Source organism: Chiroxiphia lanceolata, chromosome 6 (assembly GCF_009829145.1).
Source record: "Chiroxiphia lanceolata isolate bChiLan1 chromosome 6, bChiLan1.pri, whole genome shotgun sequence".
Lineage (NCBI taxonomy): Eukaryota > Metazoa > Chordata > Aves > Passeriformes > Pipridae > Chiroxiphia > Chiroxiphia lanceolata.
Genome location: NC_045642.1, coordinates 41,916,575 through 41,931,281, shown reverse-complemented (window position 1 = coordinate 41,931,281; position 14,707 = coordinate 41,916,575). Strand labels below are relative to the sequence as shown.

The 14,707-nt window shown below is 44.5% G+C and overlaps 1 protein-coding gene across 2 annotated transcripts in view; it reads right to left on the bottom strand.

Annotated features, from left to right (window-relative positions):
* Positions 1-233: 233 nt before the first annotated feature.
* IFT43 (intraflagellar transport 43) overlaps positions 234-14,707 on the bottom strand; it is a 42,642-nt gene continuing 28,168 nt past the window's right edge. For both annotated transcript variants that reach the window (XM_032692172.1, XM_032692173.1), the window contains 4 exons: positions 3,153-3,225; positions 1,678-1,753; positions 1,265-1,327; positions 234-478 (listed from right to left, as the gene is read on the bottom strand). In XM_032692172.1, the coding sequence (XP_032548063.1) occupies positions 368-478; positions 1,265-1,327; positions 1,678-1,753; positions 3,153-3,225 (323 nt within the window). In that variant the 3' untranslated portion in view covers positions 234-367. The remainder of the gene's footprint in view (positions 479-1,264; positions 1,328-1,677; positions 1,754-3,152; positions 3,226-14,707) is intronic.

Genomic DNA, 14,707 nt, shown 5'->3' with positions numbered 1-14,707 from the left:
CCATAAGCTTCTCTGATAGCCATCACTGCAAACCACACTCCACTGGAAGACGGTCCACTCCAGAGAGGCTGGGTTTCCATAGAGGAAAGATCAACCACTGCAGTTATCTGTAAAGCTGCTATTGAGGTGGAGCAACTGTTCGTAAGTTAATATTTTATTGTGTTTAGAATTCTTCATCTCTTTTGAGAACAAAGATTCTTATTACAAAATACCCAAAACTTCTCACGAGACAGTTTTTCTGTAAAGCAAGGTCCTATTTATTTTCATGTCTGAAGTAAGGTCTCAAATACAAACAAGTGAATAGAAAATTGAAGTGCTAAACTATTTACAGGGGATGCATGTATGAGATGTCTGTTCTGCCAGTACTCTATGGCATACTGAGGTGGTCCTCTCTCTCAGACTGTCCCAGGTCCCACTCAGTCACTAGTTCTGAGGACACCTCTGTGAAGAGATGGTCCCAATCCCAGCTGACATCATCCTACCAAGAGGAAAAAGACAAACATGCTGAAATGTTACTGGTGACACCCAAAGCTGTCTGAACAATGCCAGACATTCAGCGAAGAGAGAAAGTAAATGGTAACTGCCCTGACCAGGGAAGTCACAGATTCAGTTGGCTAGAACAGGAATACTAGCCAAAATGAAATGTGAATTCCTGCTACAATTTAAAAATGTTGACAGAATTATTTATGTTCCAAAATTCCATAAAGGACAGATTTTTTGATACTTGTTAACATTAGATACACCCTGGTAGGTCATAAAGAGGAGCCATAAAAATCTTATACCCTTCTGCTGAAGCATGAGCAGTTCAAAGATGCAGAAATCCTTTGTTGCAAGTCCTGAGCTCCTGCCTGCCCAGTTGTATTGAGGTTGTTCTGTCCTGCTTTAAAACCCCTCTACCTAAACCCCAAATGCTTTCTGCCTTTGTTCCTCTGTACTGTTCTGTAGAACCACCTGTAGCTCATGGTGGCTACCAAAGGACAATACACAACACAGCACTGTTTCTGCAGGGATCTGTGACAGTACTAGGCCCTTCACATTTTCCTTACTAGCTCCTTCATGTTGAAGGTGGCCAATCATAGTGATGCCATAAACTCACACTGAGAAAGCACTATATATCTTTAAAATCATCTATTGGGTAAATGAAACCTTTTACACCTTGGACAAGCTCTCTCTTCTCCACCCCACCAACAAAGGCTTACTATTACAGTCTGAGACACAAAAGAAGCTTTTACCTTGTTGGTGTTTCCACAAAAGAAAGACTCACCTCTTGTAGTTCATGCTCTGGAGCCAAAACTTTGGTGAGGAGCTTCAGGTCTACCTCCCCATCCTATGAACACACACAGAGTCAGTCTTACAGACATTGAGAAAGCAGACACCCTCATTTAACCAGACAGGTCTTGCTAGAGATCAGCACATTTGCCTCATAAGGATCACATACTTTGTCCAGAACAACAGCAGGAGCCTCATCTGAGCAGCAGATACCATAACACATTATTTACAGACACAAACAAGCACAAAAGTCACAATGAAGAGAAGAACAAACTTACAGCCAGATTGCAAGCAGTTTGGATTGCAAAATGCTGTGTATTTTGTGCAGCTGAGTATCACAGTGGAGGATGATGGGCTCCTGGAAGGAGAGGGAGTCACACTGGTCAACCCATAGCAACATTCACTTACCAGAGTCTGAAAGGCAGCGTACTTCATTAAATCTTTGTCCAGGTCTTGGTAGGTCAGCACTCGGTTCACCTGCACACTGCAACCAGAAAGGGTCAAAGAACAAGCTTCAGTCAGTGTGGAAGCACATGTGAGGAAAAGGGTGGCATGAACAATAGTCTGGTGACACCCACCTTGAGTGTCCACATCACCCCTGTAGACTTCTGAGATGGATGTACCCAGAGAGAACCATATCTCAGTCAGCAAATGAACAATCATTGACAAATCTGTGTATCAGGTTGTACACATGCATAAAAATAGAATGTGGAACAACCATGAACTCCCTCAGAGAAACTAGACGCCAAAAAGAAGATCCATAGACTAGCTGCAATGGCTAGAAGGAGGACTGTAGCGAGCCTTCAAACAGCCCCAGCACCATAGCAAAGGAGGCTCTGAGAGCAACACCATATAAGCTATTGAATAGAAGAGACTTAGTGATTTTCATGTCTGAGCTGAGTCAGAGCTACCAAATACGACATTTTAAAATGTAGCATTCCAAGAGAAACATGGTGTAGGGGGGTGATATACTGTCGTACCACACTTGCCTTCACAGGTGATAAAATACTATAGAAAAGACCTATATTAATTGAATTTATTTGTGTTTGTCCATGAAAACCACTTCTCTTTTCTATTGCAGGAAAACTATGAATACAAGAGGATCAGACAGCATTATTAAAAAAAAAAAAGAAGAGAAAAAGAAATGAGCTCCAGTGAGAGACACAGTAATTTTAAACTTACTACTGTAAAGTGCCACTTACTTTTGTTAATAGCTATATAATTACAATGATTACTCCACACTTGTGAGAGAGGCATCTGTGGCCAGGAGTAAGATATCCCATCCCTCCCAGTAAGGGTCAACAGAAATCCCAGTCTGTGATCTTGGCAATAGACCCAACAGAGAAGATTTTTCTCATATGTTTAAGACAAAACCCCAAAAACCTTCATTCTTAAAAACTTTCTGGTCTCCCTTGAGCTAATCCCAAGGCTACTCTGATAGCACCTTCAAACAACAGAATTGTACTTTGCAAATTAACTATGCACTTGAGTAAGAAGGATATCCTGTGGAGGGCAAAGCAGCCTACGACCACACGTAATCGAAATGTGTGTGGTAATGCATGTGTAGGAGGCATTTGAGGTTATACAGGCAACCTTAAATCAAGTAATTCCTCACTTTTGAGAATTTAATTTTGCAATATCAAATATGTTATTCTAATATAGGTTTTTTATAAAGAGAGAGAATATGCAGTACTTGTTTTTCTGCATAATAGGAAACAAGAAGTTTGCGCTGTCCACCTTGGAGCCTTGCTGCCACAAAACACAGCACCAAATCCTGATGAATGGCACTGCTGCCAACATCCAGAGGCATAAAATGGGTTTAATTTCACTAGCCAGTTCGCACAGCTGATGAGAGCCTCAAGAGCACCTGGCAGTGCTCTTACCTGGGGGGAGCTGCCACTTGCATGGCCAGGTCTTCCTCCTGGACTTCCTCCAAATCAGGGATCACGGGAATGTCTGCAAAAAGAGAAAGCAGCATCAGTAAGTGAGGAGTGTTGTGCTCTGCTCTACTCTCACTGAAGACAAAGGTTCCCTTGCTTCACAGATATGAAGCAGCCTGTTCCTTATTAAAGGAGAATGCAAAGGAGTTATTTAGCAATAATTAAAAATATATTGCTTAATATTAAAACAAGGTAATAAAAGTTTGAAGCCTGGGGTCACAAGACATCTTCCAAGAGGAGCAGTACGGGTAGAACTCTGTAGGCCATGGACCATGCATTTGAACACAACCGTGAAGCCGAAAGAAGCCGCTTGCACTAAACCCTGCTGCCTACTTGCCATCATCAGCTGGCAGGAATTTGCTTGTTATGTGTTATCATTTGCTCAGCCATCAGTCACCAAGACTGTTAGAAATGAAATGTGGGGCAGAAACTGAGAGAAGCTATGTAAAACTGCATGTTGAAGAAACTGCTAGTGGGGTCTCAGGCTGTGTAGACCTGTGATCATCCTGAAGGCTGAGGAAGGAAGTGCTAGTGGTCCAGCAGATATAAACACCAAGAAAGATGCATCTAGTTGCATTGTCACAAACCTCTTCATGATTTCCGGTGTGACTCTGGAATGGGTGAGGGTCACTGGGTATTCCCAGCACAAGGACTGTGGCTACTCCAGCTAAAAAGGCTGCTACAAACAAAAGAATTCAGGAGAGGAGGAAGAACTGAGTGTACACTGAGTCCTGCTAAAGGATTAAGGCTCTGAGAGTGTTGTATGGTTTGTGATTTTACAATTATAAAAAGTTAGACAGTAAAAAAGGAGAGGAAGAGAAGGCACAAAACAAGAAAAGAGTACCCCAACACAGAGCATCTTTAAAGACTCAAGGCCACAAAGGCTCTCCAGAGACCCTTAGCCCACAGACCATGTAGAAGCTGGTGGTTTGGCTCAGGGAAGAGGTTTCACTTGGCTAGTGTACAGGCAGAGCTGGCTCCTTCAGTGCTGGAGTGAGCAGGCTGCTCCTGGCTCTGCCAACAGCGTGGCCATGCTACTGCTGGATGGCAGCAGGCAGCTGGGCCTGGCTTTGCCACTTTTTTTTAGCCCAGGCTGAGATGAATATTCAGGAGATGCAGAGACATTCCCACCTATGGTGCTGAGGGCTCTGGGCAGAGTCTTCCTGAGAAGCCCCTGGTCCAGCCGCCTGTCAGAGCTGTGCAGGCTCTCAGCTGCCCTCCCTTGCTGAACGTCCATCATGTTCCCCCACTCGCTGGCCAGGAGGCAGCCCTGGCCCAGCTGCAGCAGGGCACGGGTCAGCCTGGGCCTTGGCACGGTGGCCATCCAGAGCTGGCCACCCAGTGGGATTTCTCACTAATTGGCTGCCTGGTGGAAGGCTGAGCAGGACAGGGGCTGTCGCAAGAGCCTGGCCACGGCAAAAGGAGTGACAGCTTGGCCAGCCTCAGCAGAGCTGTGCCTTCTAGCTCCCCAGCCACCCAAGGAGCAGGTGCCTGCAAAGCAGCTCTCCAACTGCAGCAAACTTCCCTAAGACATTTAAAGGGAAACTGCAGCAACAGTCCCCCAGGCTGTGTCTGATATAGAGGAGGCATGTGCAAGAAAGGCCTCACCTGTGCATGGCTGGGCATTTCAGGCAGATCTCTCTGCCTCTGGTTGAAGGGACAATACCTGGTAGAAGCTGCTATCCTGCTGGCTCTTCCCTGCAGGGGCTCTCAGCTCTTAGTAAAACTTGCAGCAAATGCACTTATGGGACAAAAATATCACCATGGACAGACTGACCAGTTGAGGCAGCTGGTAAAACCTGCTCAGTAATAATGTGGGAGAAAGCCCCTGTATATAAGCAACAAACACCAAGGAGGGAACGGACTGGTGAGACTGGTCCAAGGCAGGGAATGAAGCTCTGTGCAGATGTGCCCTGTTAAGTCCAGGCAAACGAGCAAGGGAATGAGAAACCACTTAACCTCTCCTGAGCTAATTTATCCTTTTCATCAGGAGACTATGAATCTTTCTCAGCAAACACAACTAAATTAAGAACTACCTGGGAACAAAGCTGTTTTCACCCCTCAAGCACATTCCCTGTAGCAGGAGAAAGTCAGATCCTTATCCTCTTTTGACAGCAGAAATGTGGAAGGTGTTTGCAGCAAACTGAATTTCTTCACTCAGTTCTCATTTTGGCAGCTACTTCTGGAGTCTCCTCTTCCAAGTTCTGTTTTGGTTTTGTTGATCTCTTTTTGCACTAGAAAAAGCTGTAAACTTAGGGCCTGGTCAGTGATGTCCCCTCTATTTTGCAGGTTCCCAAATACTCCTGGGTTCTTCAGTGCTGATTTTGTCTCATTGCCACTGAATTCCATGGAGAGATTTCTAAACCCCTTGCAGAGCGTGACCTCCACTCTATATTAGCAAAATCCAGGTGATCACACAGAAATTCTTTCCAAAAGAAATTCAAGGTTCTGATATTTTATAGACACTTTAAAAATATTTCACACATAAGAGCTGCAAATGCTCTGGGGGCTCCTACCAGCCCCTCCAACAAAGGCCACCGCAAGCTTGTTCTTACTGCAAAGTGTGGATGCCTTGCCCATTTCTAGGCAGAAGCAATGCCCTTTAGGACTGTCGAGCTGACAGGAAACAGAATGGAAATGTGACAAATTTTAAGAAAATATCAGCTCCCTGTGATAACTGCTATCAGTGGCAAATCAGCCCTGAAATATCTGGGTCTTTATTTCACTTGTTACTCATAATTTCCTCTTCCCTCTGCCAATTCCCATGGTGCCGCTTCTCCACAACCCCTCCTCCTTCTCTCTCTGTACAGTTTGCAAAGTGTCTCAGTTCTCAGTTTATCACCAAGGAGCCAACCTTTCCCCTCACTCAGTCTCCAGCTGCCTAATTGTTTTTGTTGCTCTTCTTGGGACTCAGATCTTTTTTCCCTGTAAGCTGTGGTAACACAGCCAAGTCATGGCCTATGTCAGCTGCAAGGCAAAGAAGCACATGGGCTATCGTGCTGCAATAGAGTAGGCAAAGGCTGTACTTTTAGTATTGCCATTCGCTGCAGTGAGGCTTTACATATAACATTAGCACACGCAGAAATGTTCATGGGACCATGTCCTCCCAGTCTTGTGCTGCATTTTTCCAAAAACAAGGTTATATTACAAACCCCCGCTCTGTGTGCTTTGCTCTGTGATCAACGTTTTAACTCTCATGTTCAGTGTGGGGGCTTCACATAATTTTCCACAAACCTGTGTTTTTGGTGCTGAACCTTGACACCTACTTTACTGGCCAGGCTCTCATGCTCATGTAGGCAAACCTTAGAAATAACTGCACAAAAGGACACACCAGGTCACTGCAATGAAGTGAACAAATGGCCCATGCAATGATGAGTGAGCACCACAATGACACAGTGGTGGTGAGTGCTAGATGACAAATACAAACTCCCCTCCACCTCCCAGATGACGGTGAATAAGGGTGAACAAAGAATGAAACCAAAATGACTATATTCATAGAGAAGTTATGGTGGGGCAGGAGACAGCGGTACCAAATGTTGGCTAACTGGGGAGTTAAGTCACTGCACCAAATTGATTGTCTCAGAACATCTAAGTTCCAGTATGTAAGTAAGAATGTTTTTACTGCAATAGTTAAACTGAGCTAGGTCTTACACAAAAAGAACTTCATGACTAAATTACGGCAAAGCACCAATTACATAAGGCAGAAGTGTGTGAATGGTAGGAGGAAAAGATGAAGGGGAAAGACTGAGGGTGACCCACGCTACATGCAGATAGTCAAACAATAGGCAAGGAACAGCAGCTTTTCAAGTCATAAAGAAAGGAGGGCTTTATGTGTTCATATTAAAGTATATGCAGTAATCATCATCTTTTTTACCTCTTAGCAAATAACCTACTGACAGGCAAAGGTTAACAACCACAAAATGCAACAAGCAGGAGGTGGGAGAACTTGCACCAACCTAATACCCAGCTGCTCCTGCAAGGTGGTGAATTGCACTTTCCCTCCCAAGGAGGGCTGATTTTTGATTTAGTAGCAACACCTGCAGGCTGGGTCTCTTAAAATCTTGCAAACTCATAGCAAGATCTGGTTCTTGTCCCAAAGAACTAAGTTCTCTGTTAGATACAAGGCAGCATAAATGGGGACAGACAGCATCTGTTCCAGGTCAGGCAACAAATCAGTAGCTAAGATGGATCTAGAAACGATATCCCAGGTCAGGCATGCAGTTAGTCAGCAGTGTGGTGGCTGCTTCCTTCCTGAACTGCTTTAAGTCTCCTGAGCCAACATCCTGACACCGAAAAAAAACCCAAAAAAACACTTCATCTCCCATTGTCTGATTCACTTCCCCCAACTGGGTGAGTGTTTCAAAGACCAATTCAGAATGGACACTCTTATAGTGGGGACTGTGCTGCCCTCCCCGTCCACACACCACCATATCCAGAAAACAGAAAGAGTGGCTTCTGGATCTGGCAGTCCCCTGTAACCAAGCAGGTATAAGAATGAAACTAACTTTAGTTTAAGTTGCTTGCTCATAAAATGTAAAAACTGAAATTATTACAGTATCTCTGCTGCTGCAAAACTTTGTTTTACTGAATGCTGTTACCTTCTGCATCACGTTTGGGGAATTTTAAACAGGCAAATGGAAGGTCTGATTGAAGATGAAGTTAAGTGAAAGAAATTGGTCTCATTTAGCACATGACAGGATTCATCTGTGTTCCCAAGTCCACTGAGGTAGCATCATGGGCGTTTCATATTCATGAGCTGCTGCGACACTGTGTCCCCTCATTTACAAAGCACCGTGTTCAGCAAATTCTGTCCCTGTGGACACTGTGTGCATTTCATGGTCTTGTCAGAGAGACATCAAACACTTCAGTAACCAAACACCAGAAAATGGCTTTAATTAGTGCATCTCAATGCAATAAATATTTTTTCTCTCTAAATGGAAAAATGGAAAATTAAAAAAAAAATAAAAGAAAAATTGAAAGCAACAGGCAAAAAATCTTCAAAAACCCATAAAGAACAAGGGACACAGACAGCTTCTGCTGAACACACAAACAAGCTTGAAGCCTCTTGGAAGGTTTCTCAGGAGAGCAGCAGGCAATTGGAGAGGATAAAGGATACTTCTTTGGATGCTTGGACATTAATTTCATAGGGATGCCTTTCCCTGACTGAAATTGCCCTACCAGTAGGCCAACACAGAACAGCACACCTGCCTGATCAGCCAAGAGGGAGATGAAAACTGTAGACTGAAAAGCAGGCAGTACCACAGCTACCAGGGCACTGCCTAAAAAGCTGAGACATGCAGAAGATAACCTGAGTGTCCCATGTCCCAAAGCATCCTTCTCAGAAGAGAATGGTAACAGCACAATCTGGCCAAGCTGATGGGAAAAGTCACACTGTGAGCATGTGCCAGAGGATTCACAGGATCTAGGGAAGGTCATGCAGCAGACTCAGTACTGACCCTACAGCCTTGCCTTAAAAGATCATGTGTTTGCCTTGCACAGTATTGCATCTCAGCTAGACAGATGACTGGCTGGGGGGTCGGGTGGGCCATGAGACACTCTACTTGCTTCAATAGTGTAGTGCTTTCATGGACTACCTGGTGTGGCATCGCTTCTTCCACATCGGACAGCTTGCTGGGAACAGGCATCAGGCATATCTGCTAGTTCCCAAGGCTGCTACTGACACAAAGGCTCTGCCCAGTTTAAATCTCTATGAAGTGTGAGATGGGGCATGGAACAGCCCTGTCAGATGAGTCGCTGGGCTCAGTGCACGGCTTCACAAGCAGTAATACATGGCTTGTATAGTGCAAGAAGTAGGAGCAGACACTGATGGTCTTAAAAGTGAGGAACCTCTTAATGCATGGGTTTGTTCACCAGCAGCAGAAGACAGGAGAAACTGGAGGCCAGGCCCAAGACCTGGAGTCCACCGCATTCCCAAGGTTATCAGCATTTAGAGTGATAACACAACTCTTAGCCTTACCAATAGCCACTTGACAGAGCACTATGCCTGCCTTCCTTCCCAGTAACATCTGTTTTCCTCTTTTCCTCTGTTCCTTTGCAGTATTCCCCTGCTGAAACATACCACTACACATACTCAGCAGGTAGTGGGGCAGCAGATGAGAAGGCATGAGGTGCCCTGAGAGGGTCTGGTGAACTCAGAAACACAAAACCCTCTTCAGCAATGCTGGAGATGAGAGATTTTGCATTAGAACATTACTGGGGCAGGGAAAGCAGCATCTCAGGATGCTCCTGTGGAAGCATGTTCAGGAACAGGCGTGTCTGATTCTATTTCATCCTCTTCATGTTACGCTGCAAAAACAAGACAAACTACATTTCTTTTGTGCTAAGTCCTTAGTTTTTTTATTTTTTCTTATATATATTTATTAAAAAATGCCTCTTTGATCGGCAGCACCCATGACACTTTCACATCCAGAGACTCCTCAGAAGCCTCCTTCCCTCCACACAAGGCCACTGCTGCTGACAGCCAGACAGGTTTGATCAGAGCCACTAAGAATCGGATTTTCATAAGACAGATGAGGAATCTTACTGCTGCTCTCTCTCATATCAGATGAGAAACTGAGGAGGAGGGGGGACTAGTCCTGAGGGAATGACACTACAATCAAGGGTATGCGGTTCTCTCTCTGTCCCTCCACTGCTGCAATTTTCAAAGGAGTTTGCCTCAGGCAATTTTAAATGATGGTGTCTCAATTCTGTAATCATCTTTCAAGAGCTTTTTCTTAAAGGGTATTTTAGGTAAACCTAGTCCGTCAATTACACTTACGGACTCAGCAATCACAGCCCCAATATGACTGTGTATCAGCCACATCGCAGAATTTAGCAATGGAAGATGCTTACGCAAACTGTGATTTTCAGCCCCCAACAAGCTGTGTGCTCCCTTGTAACTAAGGTGTCCACTGCCCCTTGGCCAGTGGTCTGCTGCTTCAAATAGAACTTCAGACAATCTCTTGGGACATATTCTCTGCTCTCCCCTGACCACTGTGGCTGTCAGGAGGGAGCCTTCTTTGAACACCAGAGGCTCTCTATCACAACACCAGCAGTTACCGGAGGAGTTCAAACTGGCCTGGACCAACAGTTCAGTGGAAACCATCAGGTTCGGTGGAGTCTGCCCTTCAGTGACCTTGCACAGAGACTCGGGGTAGTACATTGGAAGAGCAGCCAAAGGGAAGACTGTGGTGTGCTGACAGAGCCACACACAAAGTCACAATGCAAAATCCCAGAAACTCAACAGTCACTGACCCTCTCTGCCCCAGAACCTTCTATTCAGCCCATTCACACCACTTCCAAAACACTATATTTTTCATTCTGTCTCCATTTCACTGATGCTCAGAACTTTTCAACCATTTAGCTCTCCCCAAATCACTCCATCACTGCCTTCTGAGCCTATGAAGTACCCACTGGCCATTACCTTGACTGTTCCTGCAAATTACGCCTTCTCTTACCCTCATGCTCAGCCAATGCAGCTGTCCTTGCAGCTCATGGCCCCTGGGATCCAGCAGCACTTGGTGTGCTCTGTAAAAACAGCAGTTTACCAGGTAACTGGCAAAATTTATCAGGAATGATAGAGCCAATCATAACCCTCACTGTGCTCTATTCTCAGCTCTGTTTGGAGCAATATCATGATTGGTGCATATTCTCATGCAGCTCAAGAGGTGTTGGATATTATATGGCTGTGAATATCTCCCACCTGATGGACAGACCTCATTCCCCAGAAGGATGTGGGGACCACAGCATATGCCCACTTCCCCCTCTGTTGTTCACAGAGTCTGGACTCCCATCCTGTTCAAATGCAAAGGAGCTGCTGGCAGATGCCAGAAGGGTAAGAAGTCCTTCCAGAGGTTTAACATTGCATTGAGAGGTCTAATCATCAGCTCTGCTTCCCTGAGGAGGCTTCCCAGCAGGCAGGAAGGGGGTTTGCCTTGAGGGCACAGAACTAGTGACTGTCTCCCAGCAGCCTTCCTCACCTGCAGGTCAGGTTTGGCTTGTCTGTGTAACATAGTCAGGCTTTCATTTCAATCAGCTGTCTCGTTCACACACACTATCTGCTTTAAAATATCAAGCCATTGTTCCTATAGACAGAGAATCACACATCTCATACCAGTCTTCCAAGAAAAGCCCTGTTCTAGGAGCTATGCATTCAAGGGTAACAGAGAGAAGGTGGAAAGGGACTTCTGAAGATGGGGTAATAGTCTATGTGAGAAGAATAGCTGGGACAGAGATTACAACCTCAGCTAACAAGCTCCTGTAGAGTGCTGAGGAGGAAAATCCAAGGGCAAAGTAGTGAGGAGAAAGAAATCTAGGGGAGTGCAACTCAGCAGTGCAGAACTGGTGGACAAGAAAGGAAGAACAAAGAAAGTTCTCGACAGAAGGATAAAGCTGATTGCTGCGTACGGGGTGGAATGCCAGCATTTCTTGCCCCAACAGGAAACAGCTCTTTGTAGCTGCATGCCAGAAAGAGACACGCAAGCAGAGTAAAGCCCTCTATACCCTGATGGAGAAAGGAGCAAAGAGAAGGCCTTCAATGTGAGCTTGATTGTCCTGTCTCATGAAAAAGAATAGTCTGCACTTGGCAGAAGCTCTTGGCTACTACAGAAAACGAAGCAGTGCTCTGCAGATAGCACATACTGAATTCCACCAACAGTCTCACATTTCCCATCTCATGCAGCTTCCCTGCCGTACAGAACTCAGTCGCTGCTGCTCATTTCCCCAGTTGACATGGACAGAAAATTGAGCAATTACCCTTAAACTCCTCTCTCTCAGTTTGCCCAGATTGCTACATACAAAACATTTAGCCCCCAACTGCCCCTGGCCAAAAGTGACTCAACTAGGCCTGTCCTTTAGGAATTAAACACTTCTATGTTGCTTGTGGAGGTTTATTACTCTTCAAGTTGTGATGCATTAAATCCTGCTAAAGCAGGTTTCCCACCATGCAGAGGACCTGGCCCCCCATGACAAAGTCTAGTGGGACACATACCCACCTAACAAAGGTGCATTATCCATCTGCTGTGCCTGTGTAGTAGTATGTACCAGCATGTGTTCAGGAGGATGGGCACTAAGTTCGCAGGGGTGCTGTAGGAAATCAACCTAGCTAGCAACTAGACATTCCAGAGCTACTTTTGGAGAGACGCTAAACTTTTTCAAAACAGTCTTTTCAGCTTGGGGGTTTTACAGGAGCAAATGGTGCTTTTAGTCAAACACAAGTCTTTGCTTTCCTAAAACTCAATACTGGCGCCTCTTTAAAGGGGCTCTCTTGTCCTGGACAAACCTTTATGAAAGAAAAATATAAAACGGAGAAAATGAATTCTGAGCATGACCTGAGCCAAGGTACTTCACTGTTAGTGTCTCAGTGTTTTGTATTGTGCAGTATGGATGACTTGCACCTTCTGGGTTTCCCTGTGCAACTGTAATGAATGGCTGAAACTCCAGATCGTTCCATGCCTGTCCCTGTCTGGCCCACCCACTTACAATCTCCCATACTATTTCAGTCTTTCCACACAGCCTGGGAAGTGTTTGTCCTCTCCCAAACTCCCACAGAGATGAGGAATCAGATGCTATTTCATACACAGGCCAGGAGCAGTGAAAGAATTCTACTTTTGTTTCTGAAACTACAAGGCATATCAAGCCCAAAAGCCTCCACTTGGCTCTACAACCTTCCCTCTATTCTCCACATGCCAAACTGCACTCTCCCTAGGCCCTAGGCTTTTTTAACACTTTCTCAAATGGACTCCAAATTCTGAGCCTCTGGGGGTTAGTGATGCATAAGCAATCACAACTGAGCACATTTCAAATTCACAAGAACACCTTTTTAAGGGCATATAGTTTTGTCCTTCATTCTTCTAATGAAAAGGTTGGATGGGGGACGAACAATGTTAATGGAATGGTACAGCTCAGCTTTCTAATAGGTTAAAGGAAGGCGATCCAAATGTAATGGTTGACAGCAGCAATCATTACACAACTGCGCCTGTTCATATTAAGGTGTACAAGCTAACACATTATGCAGCACAAAATAACCGTGACCCATCCTTGGGGATCCATACACCAATGTCTTGATTTTTGTATGTTTAGAATCTAAGCTTTACTGTTACAGTTAAGGACACAAACTCAAGTGCAGTTCTATGCAAAGTGGAGGCTGATACAGCTCAATTTACTGCACAGATGCAGCCAGTGCATGCTACTCCCTGCCTTCTTCACTAGGCAGTTAGCTGTATCTCTCTGCTTATTAAAAAAAAAGTAATTTTATTCAGGTTCTGCAGTTTGTTTATTTGTCACTTCTCTACACTGCAATTTCTGAGCCCACATGGAAAACTCCTCTCCCAGAACAGCTTGCTTAATCTCCCTGTAGAAATAGGACCACAAGCCTGCAATGCACTGATCCATTTAGAGATTTTCCATATGCAAATTAGACCCACAACCCAGCGTATTTCACTGTACCAGAAACTGCCTGGGTAGGAACCATATCAGGTTAGTAGGCTCTTCCTTCTAACATAAATTTAATCCAAAGCTGAACTCTAGTTTGCAAACAATCCAAATCCAACTGTTAACCATAGGTTAGGCACAGATAAATAACTGAAGCATATTAGGATTCAACACATCTTCAGACCACACTGTGCATCAATTCTATTCTATCTTTATTACCCAAGGTCTTGGAGTGCTGAAAGTCACATGCTGCAAACAAACATTTGGCAAGCATTTTTATGCCTGGTTAGCAAAGACAGTTTTTACACTCTGAGTATATGACCACAGTTCAACAAAAAGGACAGCACTTATGCAAACAGTCAAAGAGCTGTTCAGAACAGACTATCAGCCTCAGTGACATACGCTGAAATTTAAGAAGCCTGAGAAACCTCCCAGGGGGAAAATTTAGTCTGTTCTGAAGATGCCAATGCTATAAAGGTGCCACTTATGGCAATCATGTGTTGCAATGCTTAATCTGTCTGGAAGACCCAAATAAGTCTTCATTTAATCTCATTAATTATACTGATGTCTGATCCTTTGTGACTCCAGGTAATTCTTCTGATGCTTGATGATATTTTACAGATGCAACTTTTTATACACTGCATAAGATTCCTAGTCCTTGAAAACTGAGGTAGCTCCAGAGACTTAAAGAATTTCTATGCTCCTCACAGTTCTCTAGCGCTCATCTTGAAATTCATACTGTGGATTTTTCCTGAGATTTTTCTTGACTCATCCAGTCCTAGAAGAGCAGGTGATATACACTATAAAGAAAACTAGTGCTAAGTCAGTAGATTTCACAGCAGCCTGTATAGGGATGGGTTGGGATTACCCACCAGTTCTTATGTTTAGTTTATGATCTTGGGTTAGGGTAAACAGATTTTTTAAATTAAGAATTCCATTATGACAAAGACCCTGGGAGAGTGGTGCAGGCACTTGTCTTGTTGGGAACAAGACAAGGATGCTGTCATAAAACAGATGAGAGGCTTTATGCAGAGCATACTATCACCTAACTCGGGACAGCACTGAAT